The 27,865-nt window shown below is 42.4% G+C and overlaps 1 protein-coding gene and 1 non-coding gene across 8 annotated transcripts; both read left to right on the top strand.

The window, feature by feature from the left end:
- Rnf149 (ring finger protein 149) lies at positions 1-27,727 on the top strand. Of its 7 annotated transcripts, none has more exons than XM_052193094.1 (9): positions 1-579; positions 10,193-10,443; positions 11,398-11,466; positions 14,615-14,697; positions 16,978-17,074; positions 19,824-20,016; positions 23,049-24,703; positions 24,910-26,352; positions 27,654-27,727. In XM_052193094.1, the coding sequence occupies exons 1-7, from the start codon at positions 132-134 to the stop codon at positions 23,090-23,092; spliced, it is 1,185 nt and encodes a 394-aa protein (XP_052049054.1). In that variant the 5' UTR covers positions 1-131; the 3' UTR covers positions 23,093-24,703; positions 24,910-26,352; positions 27,654-27,727. The 7 variants fall into 7 exon arrangements, with proteins under 7 accessions (XP_052049054.1, XP_052049053.1, XP_052049056.1 ...); XM_052193093.1 differs by having other exon boundaries at positions 24,850-26,352; XM_052193096.1 differs by having other exon boundaries at positions 23,049-25,018; positions 26,182-26,352.
- LOC127693168 (small nucleolar RNA SNORD89) lies at positions 26,420-26,530 on the top strand. The gene has a single exon (XR_007979633.1). It is a non-coding gene; the product is annotated as a small nucleolar RNA SNORD89 (small nucleolar RNA).
- Positions 27,728-27,865: the final 138 nt, after the last annotated feature.

The following is a 27,865-nucleotide window of genomic DNA, read 5'->3' as shown; positions in this document are numbered from 1 at the left end:
GGGCCCGCCCCCGCGGCGCTCGGCGGTCTCTCGCGAGCCGCAGCCGCTTGTTCAGAGCTGAGAGCCGGCCTGGAGCGCTCGGCCTCGCTCTGCCTCGCGCTCGTCTTCCTCAGCAGCCCGGCCGGGCAGCCATGGCGGCTCGGCGGCGGCCCGCGGCTGGCGTGGGAGCCCGGGACGCGCTCGCGGTGCTTGCGCTGGCCTTGTGTGCTCCCGGGGTGGGCGGCGGGGCGCTCGAGTGGTACTCGGCCATGGTGCGCATCGAGTACGTGGACCCGCAGTCGAACCTGACGGTGTGGAGCGAGTCCGAGAGCGGCCGCTTCGGCGACAGCTCGCTCAGGGCGGAGAGGCAGGGCCTGGTGGGCGTCCCGCGCGCGCCCTCGGACGCGGAGGGCTGTGCGCCCGACACGCGCTTCGTGGCGCCCGGCGCCCTCGGCAACGCGTCCTGGGTGGCGCTGGTGGCGCGAGGCACCTGCACCTTCAAGGACAAGGTGCTGGCGGCGGCGCGGAGGAACGCCTCGGCCGTGGTGGTCTACAACCTGGAGCGCCACGGGAACGCCACCGAACCCATGTCGCACACGGGTGAGCAGGCTGGGCGCTGGGCCGCTGTTCGCGGCCGGGGCGAGCCTGGTGGTTTCCCGGGTGGGTGGTGTGGACACCCGGGAAGTGCGTGCACACGCTGGATCGGAGCTTCACCTCGGGAGGGTGCGAAAGCAGGGAAGGGCCCTCGGCCGGGGAGTACAAACACACCGGATTCCCGAACACGGGTCGCTTAATAAGGCCGGCTCACCGGCTCCCAAAGTTGGTTGAGTGGTGAGTGTGTAGGAGGGGACGGCTAGCGCACGCTAGGCTCGCATTGTCTCTTCGCCAACCTAAAGTGATGGCTTCGTGGCTCCCCATTTTGGTTTCTTCCCCTCGACGAGGAGTATCTGAGTGTTTTCAAAACCCTGGATCGGAAAACCTGAATTTTCTCGCTGTGGTTTCTCTCAACGACACGTGTAGGTAGGGTGGTCGCACTCGATCCTTGTTTGGACAGTTGAAATCGTTTTACTGTTTTCATTGAAGGAAAGAGAGGCTTTGCTACCTCTGTCAGGAGACCGCTCCTGAACAAGCTGTTCCAGGGACAGACAAGGATGAGTTTGCAAAATGTCATCCTTGGGACAGAGTTCTCTCTGGGGACCCGGAATTTGATTGTCTTTCTCTTGTGCCTTTTACAATCATGTTAGCTTTAGACATTACACGGTTGACTCATTCTGAATTTCCTGTGATTACAGTTTTTAAGTTTCTGCTGCTAGCTAAGACACCCTCTTTCTTGTACTGTATTTTTGTTCTCGTTCTGTTTTGGTGTGCATGGGACACAGAGCTTATAAAGACAAAATTGGATTTGACCATATTTTGCACGGTTGGGAATGATGGCTATTTGCTGGCAAGGAAGTGAACTATGCTTGCAGATCAATTCTTTTTTTTCAAGGTTGACTCAAGATTAGGAGAGAAATGGGTATAAATTGCAGAAGCATAGTAGGGTGGAGTAGGAGAAAGTAAGGAGCACTTGAAATGGTGTGAAAGTAATCTTCTAGAATGCAGAAATGCCCAGAGAAGTTGGGTCTTTGAGAACACAAGAGTTGGTTTGTTGGTCACAGTGGTAGGTGAGAAGAGATCGTTGTCCCTGTGGTGGTGTTGAGTCTGTCAGTTAGCCCAGTGATTGCAAATCAACCTAATTGTCACTGTCCACACACCCTTTTTCCACAAGGCTCCAGAGAGATCCTAGCATTCCAGATATATTCCCAAGTTCAGTTCTTTCGGTGAAGACAGGCCGGTGTGCTGCAGCACAGCGACTCCTTGGTGTTGGGTGTGTACATGTGTGAATGCATGCACATCTAATGTGGACAGCTTTCTTTTCAACGACAAGCTCCTTACCCTACAGCTTCCTAACTCTGCCCTTCTGCATTCTTTGATAATGGCTTTGACATCCTACCAAGCAGACACCTCTTGTTCTAAACATGGCTCAGCAATCTTCCTTGTTTATATTGTTGACATATAATTTATCTGGACCCAGAAAAACACCTCAATCATGTTAATTAGAATCTTCCTGTGGAGGGACACTTCTTTCCCCATTATCTGCCTCCTTTCTAGTTTCCTTAGCATGATAATAATTCTGCATTGGGGGGGGGGTTGTCTTTTTGTTTGTTTTTGTTTTGTTTTTAAGGGAGGATTATCACCTTTTGGAAAACATGTGAAAGTGACTGAATCTTCTTGAGGGCCTTTAAGTTAGAACCCTAAGGAAACATACTCAAAATGACCTATAGAATGTTTAGCTATGTTCCTGTCTTCAGACATTCTAGAAGTTTCCCCCACAGTTATAACAACCAGAAATGCCTTGAGATTTTGTCAGAACTTCATTCAGGGAGCAGCAAAATTATCTAGCATTTTGAACCACTGACCAAAGGAAAATTAATTTGGTAGCAGATTGAGAAACAGGAAAAGCTGGAGATAAAGTCAGACTCTTGATCTTCAGCTGTAGACACTGCAGAGATGGAAACGTTAGCTCTCACAGAACTTAGTCCATTTGAGTACCAAGTATTGATAATCTGGCACTTTGAGAAGAATTAAGGTGGGAGAAGCCAGCTTTGACAGACCTTCTTTAAATTTGGCCGAAGGGTTGTTTTTTTGTTTTTGTTTTTGTTTTTGTTTTTTTAAATAGAGCCACTAAGGCTGTTTTCTGAGACTTAGGTTGGTTTCTTCTGTTTAGTCAGAATGTAGCTGAAGTCATGAAAACCCATTGATTGAGCTGTGTGTAATACTGGATTTCTATGAAACTGGTAGAAGTGTGCTTCTGAATTTGAATACTGATAACCTTCCCAAGTTATGGGGAGTAGTTTTCCAGATCTTCTGAAACTCATTGCTTCTCTCACTGGAATCTAGCACTAGATAGCTTTTAAATTTTAAGTCATTATTGAAATTGAGGACTTTAAAGATGCAGTACTTTAAGATCACACTCTCAGAACAGCAGTAACTCACGGTTACACCTTACATTCTAGCTTTAGCACACCTAGGTTTAGTAGTCCTTTTGGGCCAAGCATTGTACCTGCTTGTTGGAAATACCTAAGACAAGTGTCTGCCTGTCACGGGTTTATGATCTGTCAGTAGTGATAAACATAACTTCACAGGCCAGAAAAGTTTATACTGAACTGAATTATAGGCACGGGCGCTTAGAAAGTCTATGAGTGGCTGGGTGCTGTGGTGTGGAAAGCTATGGTGTTGGTGCCCAAGATAAGTTGTAGAAATTATCTTGACCAGGGTAGGTGAAAGAAGATAAAACCAAGTCATTAAGGCCTTAGAGTTGGCCTTACTGTAGTTCTTGTAGGTTAATAAGTAACATGCTCCTCCAGCTGAAATTTTGCTGTGACTCTTTAGGAATGACATTTTACATCTTTGAATCATGTTTACTATGTGCAGAGGAGTGGAGAAAGGGCTCGAGTTGCATCAAGTCAAAGGGTGTTACAGAGATGTGGAAGAGTACCCAACTTAGCCGGCCATTAGTCTGCTTACCCCAGGGGTCCTGCAGACATTCAGAAAAAGCTGCCAATGGTAAGGTGGCATTATAAACCTTACCTTAGAGACTACTCAGGTTAAGACCACTGAAAACGGCCATAATGTTGCAGTAATGGGAAGCATAAGACTTTTAATTAAAATTTCATTATGACTAGTTCCAAGAACTTAAGTTTTGGAAAAAAGGAAAAGAAATAACCAATTTTAGAGAAGCCATATATTAAGAGATACTCATTTTGTATCAGAAGTACATATTAAATGGTTTTTTATGCATAATCAGCTATTGATTATGTGTAATGCTATGCTCTCAAATGATCTACAACTTCACATTTGAATTTAAAATCTCTCTTGGTGCCATAAGGAGCCAGAAGTAGCATCCTAACAGCCTCATAGAAGATGGGGCTAGCTAGGACAGCTCCCCAGAAAGATTTTGACAGGTTCAGGATATTAGGAAGCCATGTGTATGTGTTATAGGTGGGCTTAGGACTTGTGTGTAGCAGAAGTAGTGTTGCAAAAGCTAAAAGGTCTGAAATGAATTCGCATGGAAAAGCTGCAAAAGTGTTCTCTGAGTAAGAGTGGTCTATACTGTGTACAAGAAGTCCATTTTGCAGGAGGAAGTAGAGGTAAAGTGTTTGTTGTGTTGAGTTTTGATGTTTTCTTGTGATGAGGTCTGGATAAATAGCTCATGCTGGGCTTTGACTCTTCCCTTAGACTCCTCATTAGTTGTTTTTGTTTATTTTACGTGTATGAGTATCTTGTCTACATGTATGTCGATGTGCCACATGCATGGCTGATGCCTGTGAAGGAGAGATGAGGGCCTGGGAACTGAGTTACGTCCTGGGAATCACCTGGCCTTCTGCTAAAGAGCAAGTGTTCTTAACCACAGCCATTTCTACACATCTCTTTCCCCCAAGAACCCCAAAAATTTTGACAAAACCAAATTACACAAAATATTTATAATTATATAGTGTCACATTGTGAATTTTGTCTTCCTCAATCACCCTAACACAACCATCCAAAAATTTCTATTTTGTATAACAAGACACGTACATTCCATATTATTTCCTCCACTGTAATTCCTCTTAATAGGGCTTTTCAGTTGTAGTCCTGGAAGATAAGCCTGTTTTTCAAATCCATTCATTCATAAAGAAACCTTCCATGGGCCATCTCTTCTGGATGTCTCAAAAACCTGATATATTGAACAGGTAGTCCTTGTCTAGTGAGGAGAGACCTATAAAGAAATTAGACAAGGTGTGTAGAAGAGGCCTGTCTGAGGTTGGGGAGACCAGTGGTTAACAGTGAGCCCTGCTTTTGCAGAGGCCCAGGTCAGGTCCCAGCTCCGTAACAGATGACTCACAGTACCAGTACCTGTAATCTAGCTCCAGGGGGTCTGAGCCCTTCCTCTGGCCTCCTTGGGCACACCACTTGAATGCGTGTGTGTGTGTGCTCAACACACAATTTAAAATATTGATGACAGTGTCTACAGGTAGAGCAGGAGTTGCTGTAGAGGTTAAACTGAATTTGTGCTACACCTTAATTTTGTTGAGGATTCTCCAAGGGAATAGAAGTGGCTAGAATGTGGCAGTTTACTTATAAAGAGAACCTGAAAGTTTAGGAGATTCCTTTACTAGAACCTTAAGATCAATTATTGCTGCTAAATTAGTTTTCTCCACCAGAAATTTAACCTACTACTTTAAATATTTCAGTAGGTCTTATCTTCTTTAAGGCAATACTGAAGTAGACTTTAGTTTCCTTGGGAGGAAAAATGTTACATTACATTCATATGTCTTGATAGTAAAATGTAAAGTTATTGAAGAAGTGCAAATCCTTTACTGGTGTGCTTGTTTAGTTTTTGACAAGGTAGCAAGGGGAACACAAGCATTTGAGAAGGAAATGGTTATTTTTGGCATAGGAAAACATGAAATTCTGTTACTACTAATTTGGCCTGCTAAAACTACTGTTCTGAATCTGTTCCTCAGCAAGGTTTATGATGATACCATGGGCAAGGACCCTGTGCTCAGACAGAAATAAAACAGAAACTCCCCTCGGGCCTGTCTGCCTCCGCTAAGGTGTAGAGATTACTTTGTGGGTGAGATTGTGCAAGATGACCTTTTTAGTCAAGCAAGAATGGTAACACTAAGCCCCAGGGAAGGAAAAGAATTCCTAAGGCTTGTTTCTTCTGTTTCAAGCCTCTATGCCTTCTGTGAAGAAATTCACCTGTTTAGCTGAGATTTTTCTCTCTTGTACCAATGTAGGCGCAATTGTACAAAATTACCTGAGCAGATTACCTCTTTCGGATTGGACCAGAGGTTTTTGTGAGAGACAGTAGAGTTCTGGTGATCTCTGGGTGTGTGTGGCCTCCCTTAGCTCACACGTGAGCTCCCTCCGGGGCTTGCCCATTTTTACCAAGCCGCCTTGCTGCGTGCACAGCTGCCTGCCCAGCTATGAGAATGTTCTGGTATATTGATCAGACTGGCTTTGAGAACTCTCTGCCTCAGTCTCCTGAGCAGCTGTGATTACAGATAGTCCTGTCTATCAGAACTGATTCACAAGAAGCCAGCCCCAGTCCTAGCTACTGCCTCTACAGGCCACAGCTTTAAAAAAATACTATATTTTTTTCACTCAGTGAGCTAAGTATGCTGTTTTCTCATCTTGGTTAACTTTTCACTTTCCTCTTCATTCAACAAAATGGCCAAGCTAGACTCATCACCATTTCAAATATAATTTTTTTTAAAGATTTATTTTCTCTTATTTGAATTTCTTTTCTGCATGTTGTGTTTGTGCACTGTATGTGTGCAGTGCCTGTAGAAGCTAGAAGAGGGCATTGAATCTCCTGAAACCGTAGTTATATATAGATGACTGTGAGTTCCATGTGGGTGCTCAGATTTGAACCTGGGTCCTCTGGAACGAGAGCCAGTGTTCTTAACTACTGAGCCCGTAAATATGATTCCAAGATAGTTTTATAACCTAGGAAAAATTCCTTCGGTTCGTAAAACTTTTTCTATTCTTGATGATAAAATGTAAATGTGCCTCTCTGTGAAAGATTTCCCTCTACTCAGAACAAGATTATCCTTCATATCTATAGTTCTTTGTGTTCTAATTTCTTGTTAATAAGTAAGTGGCAGTCCAAAGAAGAATCATCCTTAAACTAATTACAAACAAATTGTAAAGCATCCTCAGAGAGCAGTTGCCCAGGAGCACACACTGTGGCAGTGAAAGACAGTGAGATTTGAGCTCAAGCCTGCCTCTGCAGCTACACACCCTGCGGAGAAGATTCAAGGAGTGAATACTGACTTGGACTTGAGCATTCGACCCTGAGAACCAGTGTTTGCAGGTGACGTGGAGCACTGAACATCTCCCTGAAGGTTCATCATCTCAGCCCTCAGCTGTAGAATGACAATATAGCAACTCTCTCCTTTAAGTGAGATGTTCAGTAATGGAGGTTGTTCATACACACACACACACACACACACACACACTCACACATTCACCCCTCTGCCGACATAGTCACAATATGAATGTGATTATATTGGCACCAGAAATTGTATCACCTGGTAATTACAAAATAGAAGCCATTTGGAATTCTGTATGAAAGCTTTTACCCGAGATGGCAGCATTGTAACATTGTCTCTATTGAAATGGTCTACAAGTTTCTCATTTGATTAAAAAGGGTTTTAGCAGCCCAGGTGGTGGTAGGATGTGCCTTGGGAGGCAGAGACAGGTGCATTCCTGTGAGTTCGAGGCCAGTCTTGTCTACAGGGCAGTCAGTAGTGTCACACAGAGAAGCTCTATATCTTCAAAAACAACAACAGAATAGGCTTTTAGTGTGTACCTTGTAATTTTAGGTGTCTTACAGCTGTGTCCTAGTTGTTGCTATACATGTTTCTGGACTGCTGAACCCTCATTTTCCTAGAGATAGGTAGTACTTGCTTCCAGGTATGTCTTCCCAGTGACAACAAGGACATTAATGCTGAGGAAACTACAGTTTCCTCTGGTTAGGCTCAAACTGGTTCCAGTATCACCTTGTGAGCAGAGGCCACCTTAGAAGGGAACCTTTCTGGCATTTCAGTAACAAAGTTCCTGTGGCTAAGATCACAGTGGAAATGCTATGGACTATACGTCTCAGTAAGATAACATAGTGTATGCTGTTTTCACCACATGAATGAATAAATAAAAAACATAATGTTCAAGGTGTGGTTGAGGAAAAGGCTCATTGTAGATGTGAGGGAGAGCACAGCCCAACTGAACTGGGCCATGAGAGAAGAGAGAGAAGGGAGAGTGAGAGGGAAGAGGGAGAAGAGGTTGGAGCCAGCCAGGAGACCAAGAGCACCAAGAGGACTAAAACCACAGTGGCTGAGCTTTATAGGAAGAGGAGCTGGGGGAGGGGAGCAAGCCTCAGGGGCCTGGGAAGGGCCAGCAAGACCGGCCTGGGTGACTGGAACAAGTCACTGGATCAGCCAGAGTCTACTTTGATATGTTAAATAGGCACCTCAGTTAGCCATTTGTCCCAAGTTTCTTTGAGAGCAAACACATCACACTATTCATCCTAGAACTTTCTGCTCTGCAACTCTGTTGGTACGACTAAGGAAGTACTTGGAGATTTTTAAGGATAGCAACTTTACCTGTTGTTTTTTTTTTTTCTCTTGAGTTTTTTCAGAGCTACTGCTTCACTTGTGCACATATGTATTTTTATGGACATTTGTATTGTCATAGCAGGCCATTGGCGGGGGAGGGGAAATTGGCAGGTCAAAGGAGAGACAAATCAAGGAAAATATTGGCAAATCAAAGATTTCTTTCATAGGTGCAGCAACCGAACAATAAAGAATCCCTCATTTATGTCCATCGGTGTTGTCAGGGAAAGATCTGATTTTTTTAAGGAATTATTTATTATTTTTATGTGTACGTGTTTGTACAAGTGCCCACAGAGACCAGAGGGCATCAGATCCCCTAGCACTAGAGTTACAGTATCTCATGGCTACAGAGCAGTGAGTGTGCTTTTCTGCTGAGTCATCTCAACTAGTCCCCAAGGTGTGATTGTTGTCTAAAGCCTGTTAAACCGAGGCTTGAGCGAGAGAAAGAATTTTGAGAAGCATTCCTGCAAGCATGGAAGAAGCAGCTTTTTGTACTACTTGAAAGTTGTACCTCCAAGTGGTCTGAGGAGTGATATCTGGGGAGTCTGGTTAAGTATTTTTGCACCATTTAACCTACACCAGAACTTCATTGCTGCTTCCCAGGGAAATGATGTTTATGCTGTCCCCAAACCTAGGCTTCTGAATTCTTTCATCCCTCTCACTATGCCTGTTAGCAAAGCACAGCCATGTTCTGCTGGTGTCTGCAGCACAGGTCTCATTCATGCAGCATGAAATAGTTACACATTTCTAAGAGAGGTGCTTGGGTTTAAATTGTGCTCCTCCCATGCTAAGCGCACGTCCCCAGCCCTCAGACATAGTCCTGTCTGTCCTTTTCACTTCTATTGGTTGAACACCAACTTGTTCAGAACTACCTGAAGGAGACAGCTGAGTAGCCTGGTCAGTGTGGATAGGTGGATCTGAACTGCTTTTCCTGGTCTTGAAGACAGAGGTCAGCCTTCTGCTGACTTTTCGCTGTCCCTTTTCAAAGGGACAGTGAAAAGTTTCAAGCACAGAAACCACAATAAGGTGACATGAACTGAGAAGTATAACTGTACTTACCACTGTTGCTTTTTAAAGGTTTAGAGTGGGAGGGATAAAAAGACTGTCTTTGTATTTGTCCTCTCTGCCTGTCCAGTCACTATCCTGAACACTCTCAAATACTTGATTTTACTCATGTTGGATTCTGTCTTACTGATTCAGGGGCTGATGTCATTGAAAGATTCTGGAGTCTGAAATTCTCACGACATCTGTTAAGGTGCCCCCCCCCCTTTTTTTTTTTGGACAATAAGAATCTTTTGTCCTTTTAACAGATTTTTTTTTTTTTTTTTTAATTGCTGAAGGAGCTGTAGAGACAGCTTCAGGACACTTGATTATATTTGATTCCCAGCACTCCGCGGCAGCTCACGGTTGTTTGTAACTCAGTTATAGGGCATTTGACACTTTGTTTTGGCCTCCATAGTTACCAGGCATACATGTGGTACTCTGCCATTGAGCCCCTTCCCCAGATCTTGAATTTTGATTTTTGGGACAGGTTCTCGTGTAGCTGGGCTGGCCTTGGGACAGGGCCTTGCTGTGTAGTGGCTGGCCTTGGGGTGGGGCCTCGATGTGTAGCTGGGCCAGCATTCGCTGACTGTATAGTCCAGGCTTTGCTTAAGCTGAGAGTTTGCTGTTTCCACCTCTGGGTTAGACTTTGGCCACATGCTTGGAAATGTCCTTTTCTTATTCTTAATTAGCTGTGGAACAATTTAAATACACTAGTATTTTGTGCTTCTTAAAGGTCTGATGGTAGAACCATCTGTGAATCTTCACAGTGTCGTAGATTTGGGGAGAGCAGTTAATGGTGATTTTCTTACTTTAGTCAGACTATGTTCATGCTTTTGGAACTAGTTTTGGCAGTTGATGTTTTTCTGAAAAATTATTCATTTTTATTTGAAGTTTTCAAATGTACACGTTAATGAACATACTCTTAACTTTACCTTTGTCTTCTGTATTAATTTCTTTGTTCTTTTGTGCAGGAACAGGAAACATAGTCGTCATTATGATTAGTTACCCAAAAGGACGAGAAATTTTTGACCTGGTGCAAAAAGGAATTCCGGTCAAGATGAACATAAAAATGGGTACTCGTCATATGCAAGAGTTCATCAGCGGTCAGTCTGTGGTGTTTGTGGCCATTGCCTTCATCACCATGATGATTATCTCATTAGCATGGCTGATATTCTATTATATACAGCGCTTCCTGTACACTGGCTCACAGTTTGGAAGTCAGGTAGTTATGGATAACTTCATTTTAATTTTTAAATAGCTCATAGATATAGTCTATACTACTAGAACTTACATTTAACCACACTAATTTCAGTTTATGCATTGAAGTCATATGACTTTGATAAATGTTTAATTGGGTTACTTTCTGTACATTTGGCTTCTGCAGGTACATAAACAGAGGGGCCTAGCCAAAGGGCACGTGAGAACGCCCCTGCATTCTGCTCAGCGTAAGGCTGAGCGAGGGCTGCTTTGTGTTCGCTGCAGGGGCTGACGAGCCATCTGTCTGAAGGCAGACCCTTTCTCTGTAACAGCACAGGGAAGAGCCAGAGGGTTCCAGTGGCACCAGGGCCTAATGCACAATATGGTTCCTGGCCTGATAACCGGGCAGGACTCTTTCCTCGTGGGCACCATTGATGGAGGGTGGATGGGGCCTTCTTCCTGGGGAATCATTACTTTTTGGCCAATATTTAAGTGTAGGAATTGTTTTCAGGAACTTGAAAAGGTGTGGCTAAATGACCATTCATGATTAGAGTGCTAGAGTTCTCCACTTCCATTTCAACGTCACATACACACAGGAAAGGAAGGGTGTTCTTTTTCAGACATGGACTTAGAAACACCTGTTCCTGGGTTAGGCATACAGCCCTATGGGAGGGCACTTGCATGGAGTTCATGAGGGCCTCGACTTAAGCTTACTGCTGCACACTGGCAAGTAAGTAAAGAAATGTATTCTTAGCTGGACAGGGGAGCTCAGGCCTGTAACCCTGGGTTGCTCTGAGCTCAAGGTCAGTCAGGGCTTTAAAGCGAAGCATTATATAATCATCATCATCAAGTAGCTTATAAGTTTATATGGCTCTTTTATATATTAAAAGTTAATGTTCTTTTCTAAGCTATTTTCATAAATTGTAATGTGTGGGTTACTATAAAAAGACGATTTAATAATACTGTTTTCCTCCCTAAGAATCATAGAAAGGAAACTAAGAAGGTTATTGGCCAGCTTCCGCTACACAATGTGAAGCATGGAGAGAAGGTAATCCTTTCCTGTGCTTTGTCTGTTTCCCACTGGAGGATGTTTATGTGTTGGAGTAGTATTTTCTTCTCAGGCAAAATACTTCTCTTCTGTTCAGCAGTAACAAGCTTCGTCAGGCCTTCATGTATGTGTCTCAGGTCGTAAGGACAGTTGACAGAAGTGTAATGAACGAAGGGTCACCATGGCAGTCCTTAGTTACAGTCCCAGCCCAGCTCTGTAGCTCAGTAGTAGAGCTCCTGCTTAGTATGCATGGAGTCCTACACGGCTCCAGCATGCCCTTCCCAAAAAGGTCAAATGAGTTAAAGTTTGATTTAGAAGATAGCTGCTACGTTAATGTGCTTCCTAATCACACAGTGTTCGATATTCCTGTCTTTGAAAGTCCCTGCAGGACAAGGTGAAGACTGTAAAGATGCTATGCATTTAAAAAGTCTGCACCTGGGTCATCGCATTCTGTTGAATCTGAGTCTGTGTGTGCATTCTCTCCAAGCCCCTCAGTTCTTGCAAGGGCATACTGAGCACCTCTAGAGGAGAGAAAGGAGATTCTTAAAACTACATGCTTAAAAAGGAGCCATTTTGACCTGCTCAGTGAGAGACTAAAAGCAGTTAGGGAGCTGCGCAGAGCCTGGCTCCCAAGGCCAGGCCTGTAGAGGGAAACTTGGCTAGTGTGGAAGCATTTGTTCCTGTGGCCGGCATCTTCTGCCATGCTGTGCTGTGCTGCCCTGTGTGTGGGCTGACTCACGTGCTCCCACACTACCCATTGCTCTTGGGAAGCTGTGGGACTCGCCTTCCAGTCTTCACGTCTCTTCTTGTCTACATAAGGACTTTTATTAAAGGATATTACATTTTAGACCTTTTGAGTTTAAAAAAAAAAAGAAATCTATTATTAATGTCTTCTGTGGTATATTTAGAATTAAGATATGCTTTGGGTTATTCATTCCCCAATAACTTTTGTCATTTTAAAGACAGGATTTCTCTGTGTATCCTGGTTGTCCTGGAACTCGATCTCTAGACCAGACTGGCCTGGATCTCATATAGATCTGCCTGCCTCTACCTCCCAAGTGCTGGGAGTAAAGGCGTGTGCCACCACACCCAGCCCCCTATAACTCTTAGTACAGAGTATGTCTAGAATTTTTCATAGGAATTAATAGAAAAGATTCTTGTAGTAATTTATAAATTAGATGCAGGTCTTAGGCTATGAGAACTGATTTCTAAAAACTTATTTGTTCTTCAATTCATTTGCAGGAAGGAAATCAGTGCTTTGTACTATTAAAACTCTCTTGTACTTGGTGCTGTTTTCTCCTCTTCTTAGCAGGAAATCTCATACCTTACATGTGAGAAGACAGATTCATATGTGTAACTTACTGAGCTGAGCCCTTGAGAATACAAGTAAATCAATACTATTTTCTTTCTCTACCCAACATTTGTTAAATATTTCCTATACAAAACATTCATATGATACCAGAAACTTGTTTTAAAATTGTCAAAATAATGTTTAACAAGGCCTGGTCTGTGAAGTATGCATCTGGATTGGGAGTGTTTTTACACTGTGAACTGGCACAGGAACATGATTGTTTGCAGTCAGCATCTTATCCAGTCCTGAAGACAAGTGATTATTTATCTTAATTTCTTGTGGATTTATTTATAATATATAAGCTTATAAATTAATAAAGAATTTTACAGCATGTTTTTTTAAGAAAAGAAAAAAGATTTAAGTATGCTGTCACTCTCTTCAGACTCACACAGAAGGCATCAGATCCCATTACAGATGGTTGTGAGACATCATATGGTTGCTGTGAATTGAACTCAGGACCTCTGGAAAAGCAGTCAGTGCTTCTAACCACTGAGCCATCGCTCCAGCCCACAGCATATAACTTAAGGGGCTGGAGAGATGATTCAGTGGTCAGGAGTGCTAATTGCTCTTGCAGAGGGCCTGACTTTGATTTATTGCACCCGGATCAGCTCAGAAACACCCCCTCTGCCCTCTCTCTGCTTCTGGCCTGTAGGGCATCATACATGCACATGCAGTGCATAAACTTCATGCAAGGGTACTATATATAAAAATAATAACTAAATGTTTTTATAAAATACCACAGCAGAGAGTTTCAAATGTTGTTATAAAGTTAATTTTTATAGTCTCTAATAATGGTATATACACACAAAATCTGGTTTTCACTGCTTCCTCATTAATTGCTATAGGTGGCTAAGGATATGTTTAAAAAATAACTCAAGGGTAGTGGGGCCATGTTTCATAATATGAAGTTGCCAAACATCGCAGCCTCAGAAGCACATGTCTCGGGAGGCTCTGGGCCCCTGTCTCAGCCTCTGCTGTCTAGCCCCAACAACCCAGGCTAACTCTCAGAACGCCTGTGGCCTGTAGACTCTTACATGTAGAAGTGGTGCCAGTTCTCCCACCGCACTGCTAATAATGTCTGTTTCTATATGTTTGTTCATTTTTTAGGCAAAGGTGTTAATTCATTCTAATTTGGGGTTAACAATAATGAAGTAAAATTTCAGATGTGTAGCCATTATATTGTTTCCAAGTCTTCTTTCAGAGATACAAATTTCTTTTTAGATAATTCCAAAAGCCAAATGGATTATTTGAATATTCATTCTCTTTTATGTTTTATACTTGAAAATACTCTTTTCTTTTTCATCATAGCAGGCGTGGCTGGAATGTAGTTAGCTTCGTAGAGTGTTATCGAGCATTGATGAAGTCCTGAATCCAGTGTCCAGCCCCATGTAAACTGGGCCTGGTGATTCCTGAGTATAATCCAGGCTTTTGGAAGCTGGAGGCAGGAACATGAGACAGCCAAGGTCACTGTTGGCTCTACAGTGAGCCTGAGGCCAGCCTGGGGATAAGACCTCTGAAGTCAGAGTGATTTGTCCTTACTCATCTAAGATTTCTTCAAACACTTACTATTCAAAATGCTGTTAGTGCCTGGGTTAGGCAGACAGTGGTTTTCTGTCCCCCTTTCATTCAGTTTCTTCAAGTATGTGCTTGAAGAAAGCCGTAAGAATGAAGTGTGTTTTAGGTCCGGGTTCTCCAGCAGAGTAGTAGGATCCATTGTTGTGGTCAATTTCGTTGTTTTCTGACTTACTGTTGCAGTATGTGCAATGTGTGTACATGTGACTCTCGCTCTCTCTGCAGGGAATTGATGTTGATGCCGAGAACTGTGCAGTGTGTATTGAAAACTTTAAAGTCAGAGACGTTATCAGAATCCTGCCATGCAAGTATGAATACTTTTTTCCTACTAAGATACTGAAAATTACTTAAGTTTCACTGTTCTGACAAAGATTTCCATGTTCTCTGACAGGAAGGTCTTCTGGTCTTGGATTACCTCATCTTTCCTTCTGTTTTCAGAGGCCTGTAGGTGACCACTAAGAGCTGCTGTATGTCTTTGCCTCGCATTGGCTTTTAGTCTTACCAAGGCTCACTTAGAGTCCTTTATACACCAGAGCGTGTATATGCAGAGCGTGCTAACTGGAAAGAAGCAAGAACGGCAGGCTAAGAGCCTTCAAGTGACCCAGGAGTGGGTTCAGTACCACAGCCTTTGCCGTTACTTATACGCTGGGCTGTGGGATCCTTTCAGAGCTGTATGAAATGGGACCCTGCCCTTTGCTAAGGTTTCAGTAGCACGAATGCACTTAAAACTGGGAAGTAGCCATTTCATTTTTAATAATTGGCTACTTTAATTGACTTAAGAAAATTTTGTTTAAAAACATTGCTGGTTAGCCAGGAAGTGGGTACTCACCTTTAATCCCAGCACTTGAGTGACAGGCAGGAGAATCTCTGAATTTGAGGCTAGCCTGGTCTACAGAGTGAGTTACAGGACAGCCAGAGCTCCACAGAGAAACCTTATCTCAAAAACATACCCTCATAAAAGAAATGCTGATTATTAGCAAAGGGGTTTGTTTTATGTGTAGAAATTAGATTTTTTTTTAAAAAAAAAAAAGTCTAATAAATGTCAATTACACTTTACATATTTTAGAATCAAGTTACAAAGTAAGTTGATTAGCTTTTTTTTTTTTTTTTTTAAATATTTTACTATGTATATGGTACTTTTTAGTAGATTGAATTCTTGGTACCTCTGTTGAGGAAATAAAATGAGTACCACAATAATAGCAGTTCCCTGAGGCTTGCCTGGCTAAATTCTGTCAGTATTTGTAAATGATCAGCACAGTCGTCACTGAGTAGAACTGAGGTCAGTACGGGCTGATCATGCTCTGCACATGAGCATTGAACGTAGAGTTTCAGGCTGGTTTTGGAAGAGGTCTTTCCAATTTCAGAGTGATGCCTGAGATTGCACAGGGGAGGTGGAGGTGCGCGCTGACTGCTGCTCTGAGTTTGCACTTGACCTTTGCACATGTGTTAGGTGTGCACATTTTTTGCTCTCCTTATTAGGGTTTTTATTTTGTCCACTTTTCTCCTGAGCAGCATGTTAAATCATCCCCCAGCAAAACTGAAGTTTCTTTCTCATTTTTGGACAATTTCTTGTGGGTCAGTGAGTTTTAATTTGTGGTTGAATGACAAACTGGGCTAGAGTGTTCCACAATTAAGAACTACTATTCTTTTTTAAAGAATTACTATTTTTAATGGCACTAGCAACTTTTTGTTTAAAGAAGGTCTTCAGCAGAGTAACAGTAAGTTGTAAGTACATGTAGACATTGAACAGCTGACGGTGTAGGTGGAGATTAGGGACACATAGCTCCTTGTGGTCGCGCTGTCTAGTCACAGCTGGGCTCTCAGCCTCGTCTGTCTGTCTTCAAAGACTGAAGCTCACACATTATGTGGGAGGGAGGGGCAGGAAGCCAAGATAAACCAACCAGAAGTGAAAGTGTGTGTGCCTTTTTGGTAGCACAGATGCTTCTTCCAGAGGAAGCTTATAAAATGTGCAAGTGGAAATAACTGTTTTTTCTGCCACTCAGATGATTAATATATATTTCCACTTGAGTCACTTTATTGACTTGAAGAAGATACTATCAGCTTGGGATTACTTTATTACTGATACCTTATTTGTGGGCTTTGCTAGCCTAAATGGTCTATAAGTATTCTACTAAGGCACATAAAAATGATTGGGCACTGTAGCCCATAACAGAATCCTAGTACTTGGGAGGCAGAGGTAGGAGGATTCTATCCTGGATTACATAGCACATTCCAGGTCAGCTTGAGTAACATAGCAAGACCCTAATCTCAAAACCATAGACTCTCTCTCACACACACACACACACACACACACACACACACACACACACGATTTAGTATGTGGTAGAAATAGATCCACCATTTTTTTTGTTTAATGAAGAGCTTTCACTTTTTAAAAACATTTATCGCTAAGTCCAAAATCTTGAGTGGGAAATAGACTGGAAAATAACTTAAGACAAGTGGGTAGACTTCATGTTGATATACGGTCTGCTCACTTTATAGAGGGTATGTTGGTAAAATTCGTTGTTTCCTTTATAAGATATGCAAACATTTATTTTAAGACATTAATACATACTTAATTTTTTTAGGCATATTTTTCATAGAATATGCATTGACCCATGGCTTTTGGATCACCGAACGTGTCCAATGTGTAAACTTGATGTCATCAAAGCCCTGGGATATTGGGTTTGTTGCATTTTTGTTTATATTCAATCTCTACCCCAGTTCCTCCTGAGTATCTAACGTTTATTGCTGACCAGAGGCAAGACAAGCAGATTAATGTTCCTTCAGATATCCTTACTGTTACGTAAAGAAGTTCTCAGTATTAAAGATGAATTTGTAGAGTAGTCCACATAAATCAGTGAACCGAGTTTATGACAGAATACTATAGCACATGAATGTGCTCCCCAGTTTGTAACTGCTGAGTGTGTAGTTCTGTATATGCCAGCATCCTCTGTGTGTGTTTATGACAGAATACTATAGCACATGAATGTGTTCCCCAATTTGTAACTACTGAGTATAGTTCTGTATATGCTAGCATCCTCTGTGTGTGTTTATGACAGAATACTATAGCACATGAATGTGTTCCCCAGTTTGTAACTACTGAGTATAGTTCTGTATATGCCAGCATCCTCTGTGTGTGTTTGCTTATGCATGCGTGTGCTTGTGCATGAGTGCAAACGCTTGCGTGTTTGGTTTTATGTAAATTGAATCACAGGATGTATGTAACAGCGGTGCCTCCTATACTTTCTGGTTTCAGAGTCACATTTTACACATACTATGCCCAATAGTTTCTGATATCTGCTTTTACTTTTTATGGGCTCCACAGTTTTTTTGTTTGCTTTTTAGATTTGTATATACTCTATTTATGCCTCAAAATACTATTGATAAAATTATAATGTATTTTAGCTAGCAATGTTTGAAGGACTGGGAATGTAGCCCAGGCTGCTTGAAGACCTTGTGCCAAAGTCCTGGACTCAGTCTCCCTATCTCATAAACTGGGTGAACATTGTATACAACTTAAAGCTGTAATAGCCAAGTATGCATCCTGAGTAGAACAGGCTGGCTTCATGGGCTGGGGGTCTGGCATCGCCCTTGAGCTTGGTGTCTTGTTTCTGAGCTGTGGCTCCTCGGGGAGAAAGTGTTTCATCCAAGGACTGCTATGCTACAGCTTTGTCCTGAAACACATCTTCCTTACAGAACTCCTAAACTTCCTTAATTATCTGTCCCTTTAGCCTGGGATAGCGTACCTCCCTCATGGGCTTGGTTCATGCCCTTCGTAGAAACTGCAGTTCAACAAGAGGCGGAGCCTTCATGGTTCAGAATTTCAAATGAGAAAGCACAGAGCTTGATGAATTGTTTTCTGGACAAAGTCTTAATTTCCCTTCCTTCAGTGCACTGTAAGCTGTGCTAAGTTGTCTTTTTCAAGTGATTCCAAACCAACTTTTCTGCTCTTGCCATTTATGTGAGGCCACTTTCTGTCTTAGCCAAGCAGAGACTTGCACCCTCGTACATTTTGTTGCGAGAGTATAAGCCCACTTAGCTCGTGTATTAGAGATGGATCTTCATTTTATATGAGGTTGAATTATTTTCTTACTAGAATACAGAGAGCGCATATGTGGCGTACTTTGTGAAGGACAGGAAGCTATTGTAACTTTAGTGCTAAGGGCGTGTCTTGTTTTTAATGTCTCAGTTTCTAGAGGGTCTATTTCCCTATCACCATAGAGTCCCCAGTGGCCCTCACAGACTTTAAAGCAATTCTTTGGTTTGCAACCATGTCCACTACATTCATTGGGCAAAAACCAATCAGACAAATGCTGTCTAAGATGTTAAATTGAACTTGGCTCAGAGATAAATATAGCATAGTCCCTTTTCTAGAGCAGGGATTCTTGGGTTTCACTTTCAGGCCACCTGGGATCAGGACATATCCGGAGATACAGCATAGCAAGGGAACATGGTAGATGCCATCTGGGTCTGAAAAGAAAGAGTTTATACTGCCTGTTAGTCAGGAGAAATGGAGGAGTGTGTTTTAGTGGACTGCTGAGGGACTGCCACCTCAGCACATAGTAGGTGGATGGTGCGTGCGTGCTTCCGTGCGTGCACAGGGATGTGAACTCGAGTGGAGCTTGGTGTAGAGCTAGGGTTGGCAGCTTTGTTGAAAAACAGGTTGCAATGAGACTAAACAGGAGTTGCCATTGTGACATTACGACAGGAATTTTGCTTGCTGTGTCTAGGATGTCTAGTTACTGGTAAGAGAGGAGGAGGTGGTTTTAAAATGCTCCTGGGACAGAGCAGAGACATCTGAGTGCCTGTGAACCCCATGCTCACAGCCTACAAACCTTAGTCACTTCATCCGCCCACGTGCATCGGTGGCTCTTAGGTTAACCAAAAAGAATGTCTGAGACAGCCACCCCCGGGTGTTGAGGCTTACTGGAGTGTGACTACAGGGGTGTCTGGCCGTTCTTTCATTATCTTCCTTCAGTGCAGCAAGGAGAAGGAGGTGGGGGAGAGGTGAAGACAGACCAGTGGGGAAACTGTACACAAGGAAGGATGCGGAACAGAAATAGGAAGCCTTCAGCTGTTTAGAGCCTGTGTGTCTCTGATACCCCAGTGCTGTGCTGTAAAATGGCCCCGGGCTGTCTGTCAGTGGGGCTGATGGAGCAGCAGTGCAGGTCATGGACTCCAAGAAGACAGTCTCAGGGAGTAGCCACTTTGTTTAAATAATTTAAAAGGTGAGATACAACTTCATCAGGTAGGGAACCTCTTTAGAGAAAAACAAACTAAACTTTATAGGTCTTACTGACTGGATACAGGAGTGGTGTGCTTCCCACCAGGCTCCCTGTAGAGTCAGAGACATCTTGTGAGTTTACTAGCAAGATGACCCTGCACTGGTCATGTCACTGAGAAAGCCATTGTCTTTTGTCTGCCTCTCAAGGGGGACCCTGAGGATGCACAGGAGCTACCCATCCCAGAAGCTGCCCCAGGAAGTGTCTCTGTTGGGAATCTGAGTGTGATGTCTCAAGACGAGGAGAGGAGTGAAAGCAACCTTCCGTCGTCTTCCTCTAGCGAGTCTGGGCCACACCGCCCCTGTCTTAAGGAAGATGCAGGGGAAGACACAGCATTACTAGGTATGTGGTGCAGGTATAAAACCATGATGTTACCAGTGTCAGAGTGAAATGGAGAAAAGAAAAATATTAGAGTACAAATAAAACGCAGTCCCCACTTAGAGCTGCCGTTGTAACCTTTTGAAGCATACATTCTCAAGCATGGGGGGTATCACACAAAAGCTGTTTGGTAAACTGTCCTTTTAAGGTATGAAGTTCTTTCCGTAGCCCATTGTATTTAAGTTTTTAAATTTTCTTTTGAGTTGCTCAAAGTTGTCTACATTTTCAGTGGTTTCTGTAATCTTGTTGTATTGTGTAGCATTCTATGGGGCCTCGGACTTTTTACTGCTGTTTCTCAACTCAGCTGCTTTTCCTCACTAATTCTTAGTTCTTAGGTAACTTTTTTTTTTTTTTTTTTAGATTTGGTTTTTTCGAGACAGGGTTTCTCTATATAGCCCTGGCTGTCCTGGAGCTTACTCTGTAGACCAGGCTGGCCTCGAACTCAGAAATCCGCCTGCCTCTGCCTCCCAGAGTGCTGGGATTATAGGCGTGTGCCACCACTGCCTGGCATCTTAGTTAACTTTCTAATACTATGACAAAACACCATGTCCAGGGCAACTTAAAAAAGGAAAAATGTATTGGAGCTCACTGCTCCAGAAGATTAGAGTCCATGATCTTCGTGGTGGGGAGCGTGGCGCCGGGCAGGCAGCAGGCACTGAAGCAGTAGCTGAGAGCTCACAGCTTATCCACAGTGAGAGGAGGGGGGGGGGGGGGAGAGGCTGGGCTCCTTCCCCAAGCACACAGTCCCAGAGGTGGGGCCAAGTGGTGGAACCATGAGTCTGTGGGGCCATCGCATTCAAACACCAGGTCATAGAAATGCTTTCTTTTTCTTTTTTTCTTTTTCCTTTTCTTTTTCTTGCTTTCTTTCTTTTTTTTTTAATTGTAGTGGGCCCAAGTGGAGCCTAGGGCTTTGGGCTTCCCTGATAAGGTGTACCTCTAACCCTTTCTTAGAACTTTTTAAATTTAATATGGAAAGTACAAGACCTTTGTCAAATATTTTGTCTCCTCTCCCTCAGTTTCTTTATTTCTTCTTTGTGTTGGGGAATGCTAATCTCAAACACTGCTGCTTGGTCGTACCAGTGCCTAACTTCTGTATTCTTAGCCTCTGTTGTACTTGTCCTGTCTTCTGATGTAAAAGTGTCTTGGGGCTTTTATGGCTTGCTAAATAGGAAAGTCTTTTTCTTCTTGGTTGGTTATGGTTCATTAGAGAATTATTGACCTATGTTTTGGTAATATTTGTGGGATTTCTTTTTTTTTTTCTTCCCCAAATTCCTTTTTGAAACTTTGTCTTATACCAGGCTAGCCTCAAATTCCCTAGATAGCTGAAGATGACCTTGAACTTTTGATCCTCTGATCCCACCTCCCAGGTGTGAGGTTATAGGCATGCGTTACCACATCTACCACATCATTTCATGCAGTGCTTGGGATTAAATGTAAGTGTAGAAGTAGGAGGGTAACTGAGTAGTCAGTACTCTCCCACCATAGGTCCCAGGGATAACACTCAGGTCGTCAGCATTGGCAGCAAGAACCCTTTACTGTATGCTATGAACCATCTTGCTGGCCCCCTCTTCTCTATTCTTTAAAGATTAATTATGAAGTTATTTTGAGCCTGGTGTGATAGTGCATGACTTTAATCTTGGTACTTTAGAGGCAGAGGCAGGAAGATATTTTGAGTTTGAGGCTAGTCTGATATATATATATATCAGATATATATATATGTATGTATGTATGTATGTATATATGTATATGGAGTTCTGGACTAGCCAGGACTACATAGTAAGACCCTCTCTAAACAAAAGAGAGGATATAGAGATTGCTTTATGATTAAGACACTGGGTGCTCTTCCAGAGGGCCTGAGATCCATTACTGGCACTTACATTGTGGTTCACAACTATCTGTAACTCTAGTTCCTGGGGATTTGATACCCTCTTTGGCCTCTACATACATATGGTATGCAAATACATACATACATACATACATACATACATACATACAGGCAAAATACCCATATACATGAAATAGAAATTTTACTTATCAATTCAAAGAAAATCCCATCAACATTTTATTAGAATTAAGATAATCTATAGATAAAATAATTTATAGATTATTTTAATTGAGAGTAATTGATGCTTCTAATTTTGAATTTGGCTGTCCTGAAAAAGATTTCCAAAACAGTAGGATTAAAATAGAATAAGATTGTCTTTTAGCTTTGGAAAACTCACAGGAATGGTAAGAACTTTTGTTTTTATTGTATATGTGTATGTCAGGAAGGTGGGCTGCGTGCGTGTATGCAGGTGTAAGTGCAGGGTGCACATATGGGTGCGGGGCAGAGGTCAGACCCAAGCTTCATTCTTCAAGGCATCACCCGCTGTATTTTTTGAGACAAAATCTCCTACTAGCCTGGGACTTGCCTGGAAAGCTAGGCTGATTGGCTGGGGCGTCTCAGGGATCCATCCCTCTCCACTGTTTTTAGCTCTGGGATTATAAGCACACTATTACACCCAACTTCTTTTCTGCATGTTGTGGAGATCGGGCTGAGGCAGAAGACACTTGATGGGCTTAACTCTCTCCAAGTCCCTGGAGCTTGAGCTGTAAAAAGCTGGGCTTGATCTTACCAGTTCTCTGGCCAGCCACATTACAAAGCAACATAGTCAGATAGTAAAGAACTTTGCTTTTACAGATCCTTTGGAGTCAAAGTACATATATACTACTGTGATTTGAGTCCAGAAAGAAACTAAATTTCTTTACTCATGAGCATGACCCCACTTGAGATGTGTAAACAGAGAGGTCCTTTAAGGGCAGTCACCAGATGTACTGTCTGTCATACTTACTGAATGAAAGGATATTTCTGTATTTCTCTACTTGCTGTGTTTGAAATGGGTTGTCATTTTTACATGTAATTCTATTTCAGTGTTTCTTGAATTATTATCTCCACATGCGTAACTGAGGCTAGACCGACCAACTGACCTAGGCTGGCTTTTGATGCTTTGTTGTAGGAGCCGGCAGGAGTGACCCTCAGCATGGAGGATCCATGTGCTAGCACCGTCCTCGCCGACAGCCTCACCGACAGAGCCTTGGCTTGAATACAGGACACTCAGTTTTTTACTCTAGGGCATAGTTTGTATACTTGAAAACAATGGATTTTATTTTACTTTACCTTTCAGATTCAGGTTTGATATACAAAGGGCTGAGATACTTTATTCTTAAAAGACTTTTAATTAGCCTTCATCTATTTATCTACTAAAGTATGATGTCTTTCATAAATGTTGTTGTATCAAACTGTTACAGACGTATGTGGAGGGGTTGTTTCTGAGTGCTACTAGCTTCTGTGGTACGATAAAACAAGATTCTGTTTCTCAGGCATTTTAGGCAAAGCTTACTACGTTGAGTTGTGTAGTTCCATATTGATCACATGGACTTCCCTGAAGCAGAGACTGCAGATGAGAAAGAACTCTTTCCTGGGCAGTGGTGTGTACTGCAAGCTCAGCAGGTTCAAGCCACCTTGGGCTCCGTAGCCACTGCTACGCCACACTGCTACGCCACACTGCTACGCCACACTGCTCTGGAGGGGTTAAGGAGAGAGAGCTCAGCTGCCGTGTACTATGTTGTCTAGAGAGACTTTAGAACCCCGCTGACCTTTTTATTATGTGGAATTGTGAAAAGAACACTAGATGATTTTATGATTTACATTTTTACCTTTATTGCCTAATTTCTTTTCACACTTGGAAGGAGAAGGGAATTTATCTATGTTTTTCTACAAATTAAAAAAAAAAAAAACTGGTGAAAATGCCATACTGCATGTTAAAAAACATTAAAACATTGATTCATTAAGAAAATCAAGTAGGCATACTGTAATGTTTTTAAATTATTAGTATATGTTGGTAGATGTAATCTTTACAATTAAAATATTTAATTAACATTTTGATTTTTGTTGTTAGACTAAAATATCATTTTTCTAATGAGATTTTAAGCCGATTCAATACTGTGACCTTTTATCCTTCTTTTCTGTTTGCTGTTCTTACTGGTGAAGTCTTTGAAGACTGTTGTCTGAGTTCTATACAGTGCTTACACGCTTTCAAGAGTGAGGAGTCCCTTTGTTGTTGATTCTAAACTTGTATGTCTACTTTGTAGACAAAAATAAATGCTTATTGACAAAAAGTTTTCTATGTAACAAATTTTATTTAGCCAAATCAGCCCTACCATTCAGCACAATGTTACAGAAGATAGAACGCGCATTAATGAAAGCTAGCTGGTCTTTACACAAAGGGGAAAACTACGTTCCTGATGAGAATATTTTACACTTCAGTGATAAACTGAGAATGCTTTTTTTCAAAGCTGACTTTATGTATATGGGTACTTTGCCTGTTTCTGTGCATCATCTATGTGCCTAATGCCGAGCGAGACCAGAAGAGGGTGTCAGATGTGCCGGAACTGGAGTTACAGAGGGTTGTGAACTAATTGCCTTCGCTAGGAAAGTCGCAAGTGCTTTCACCACTGGGCCATCTCTCCAGCCTAAAAAGAATGCTTTAAGAAATCGGTCTCTGCCTGACAGCAGAAGCCAGTAGAGGTCACTGATTGTGGTCTGTGTCGCCCTTTACAGCTGGAACTGCCTACAGGACAGGAGACAGGCACCAGTCAGGAACTCATCCAGGTCTGTCACTCCCCCTGTGAAGGCTTCTGCCAAGTAAAAGTGTCTTCATAACATGAAGTTAGGAATAACTTCCTCATCATTCTCAGATCTATTTTCCATCTTCTCCAGGGCAAAAACTTAATTAGTTCTTTGTCTTTCTTCACAAGTTCTGTTTTTACAGAACTACTACTTGATCTAAACGAGACCATCCCTTCTGGTTTAACTAGCTGTGATCCATTTTCTCCATCTGCCATCTTTGTCACTGACTGCTGAGGGATGCTCGGATGTGTCCTCGCTGATTGTTTCGTCACCTCTGGGACCAAGATCCTTGAAAAGGTACTGGGAACTTTGCAGCAGTGTGTGAACCGCCTGGTGTGAGGACAACCACTGGGATTCAGGAGGGAGGTATCCAGAGATTCCACTGGGCACACCCAGCATATGGGAGGTCTTTGATGGGTCTGCTTTCAGGGACAAAGGCTAGGATGTAGAAATGACAGGATGGAGAACCCTGAGAAAGGTCCTTCTCCAAATACCTGACAGGTATTTCTGTTCACGTGGGTTGGCTCCCTGGAACTACCATCATTAAAAACAAAAACAAAAAACAAAAAAACGAGTCCAGTACAGTTTAGAGGTTTTGTGTAAGGACAGTTTGATGTTGGGTCTATTTGTATGTGGACAGCATGTCTCAGAGCTGCCTCTGGGACAGCACCAGGGCACCATACACTGTGTTTACAGGCAGAACATAAGCACCAAGGACTTGTCCCTAGGTCTCCAGAAAACGGCAGAAGCTATCCCAACAGGAAGCCAGCTCCAAGAAAATACAACTTTAAGGCTAAGTTTATCCTTAGAGCCATTTCTAAGGCATAGTGTTTTATAAAGTATCTTACCAAGCTATTTTTCTCTACACTTTGATTTTTTTTTAGCTACTCATAGTAAAATATGTGGTGAGTTTTCCTGAAAGAAATGTATAACCAGATGAATATGGGCTGTTGAAGTAGAAAAATCTTTTTTTTTTTTTGAAGTAGAAAATCTTATTTTGAGCACCTTTTAGAGAGTCTCAAAGTTGGTTTTACAAGTTATCACCAAACCTCACAGTGTTCAGTGCAAGTAGGGAAGCATAAATTCGGTATCAAGGAGATTAGTGCTGTGGGTTTGGGGTTTTTTTTGGGGGGGGGGGTTGTTGTTGTTGTTTTGAGACAGGGTTTCTCTGTGTAGCCCAGGCTGTACTGGAACTCTGTAGACCAGGCTGGCTTCCAACTCAGAAATCTGCCTACTGGGATTAAAGGTGTGCACCACTACCGCCCAGATAGTGCTGTGTTTTTAAGACATACCAGGGAAAATGCTGTAATTGTAGCGGCTAATGAAGCTTGCTTTTACTGAGGATCTTGTGACAGAGCAAGGTAAAATGTGTTTAATCACTTAATCACTACAGAAAACTTTTTCTAAGGCAGGGTCTCACTGTATAATCGGAGTTTGGATTCACCATCCTTGTGCCTCAGCCTTCCCAGCGGTGAGCTCACTTCTGACTAAACGGTGATGTGGAGATTGGAGGCAGTATCCATGACTCGGAACTGACACGGAAGTTGCTTGCTGTGGTTCCTGCTCTTCTGGCTCTCACTCTCCCAACCGAGAATTGGAGCTGTGAGCACGTGGTCTTGCTCAGTTTGCAGGTACTTGTCTCACATGCTGAACTGACCGGGGTCTTGACTTTCTTCCCAGTGACGGCTTCCCATGGCTGCTGAGGAGTGATGACAATAAAAGGCCGAATTGCAGTGTCTCCATTAACAGTCCGCTCTCTGGGCACACGATGACAAAACCTCCTGAAGCGAGTCACTGTCTGACCTCAGCAATGCCAGGGCCGAAGCTTCCTGCCTGTGCTCCACTTCCCAAGTTGGGGGGAGTGGGGGGGACAGGAAAAGCCTGTGCTAAGAAAAATAATCAGTGATCAGCACTGTCAGTGTACCTTTAGGTATACTTACCAAATCAAGGACTGAGAGGATTGTAAAAGTAACAGTATCCCTTCTAGAACAAGATAGCTAAATTTGGCAGCAACTTCCTTGGGGAAAGTTGATGTTATTTGCTCAAGAAAAGGATGAGGTGTGTATCTAGTATTAGGTAGAACTGGAGGTCATTTAGACAAAAGCAGTTTTTACAGATCAGGAAAACATTGCTTTGCCATTTCCTAAGCACTAGATGTGGGCCTGAAGTAGAGATAGCTTTGTGGTAAAATACAATGTTGTGCTTTTATGATTCAACACATTCGAAAAGCTACCTATGCCTTTTCCAGCTCAGTCTTGCTTCTAAAGCCCTAGAAACATTGGTTATCGTTCCCAAAATTAGTATTTGCATCACTCATTATAGTGAGGTCTGCCATGCACCCACTTACCTCCTCCTATAATAAAGTATAGAACAAAATCATGAGTTCCATTTATTGAAAACACTTGAGGAACTAAGTCTGTCTTTTCGACAAATGATAGCCGATGTGCCAGGAAAAGCAATATTTTCTGTGGGCCCATTGTATTACAAACCCCAAGCTTTAGCAAACGTTGAATATTCCTAATATAGACAGTAGTAACTAGAAAAGAGATCAGGATAGAATGAAATCAGCAGTCTTATCTTAGTGAGCAGCTGCTAAGATTTGATGAAGATGTAAAACGTTTTTCCTAATTACTAATGTCTCAGATGCCCTTGTTACCCAGAGCTACTGAAAATGTTACAAATGCTGTTACATAGATTATAAGACACAGGTCCACAGCTAATTAATATGGAAATGTTACCTAAGATATATAAAGTGTTCTACTTAAAATTAGTTATGAGATCATGCCCTGTAGATTTAGTGGTCTTTCTGTAAAGTTACTTAATTAAATCAGTAATAAGTGCTGTTGAGAATTATTTAAGTGATTGTATTTTGGGATTCCAAGAAGTTCTACTCTTAAAATGTTACTGATCAATTTTTTTCTTCTTTGAACAGGTGCTTTGAAGACTTAAGTTGGATTAAAAATTTTGATGAAGTTACTTAACCTATATTAAACTGACTCAATTATACTTGAAAGTTGATTGTGGTTATTCAGTCTCAAGATTAGATAACTTGTTGCCCAGGCTGTCCCTAACTTTCTGGGTTAAAACAATATGGCTGTAGCTGGGATTATAGGGCTGCCCCAGTGTGTGTTACCTGGTCTTTTA

The sequence above is a fragment of the Apodemus sylvaticus genome, chromosome 9 (genome assembly GCF_947179515.1).
Source record: "Apodemus sylvaticus chromosome 9, mApoSyl1.1, whole genome shotgun sequence".
Classification (NCBI taxonomy): domain Eukaryota; kingdom Metazoa; phylum Chordata; class Mammalia; order Rodentia; family Muridae; genus Apodemus; species Apodemus sylvaticus.
The sequence above is the reverse complement of the archived record's forward strand: the minus strand, read 5'-3'. Positions and strand labels throughout refer to the sequence as shown.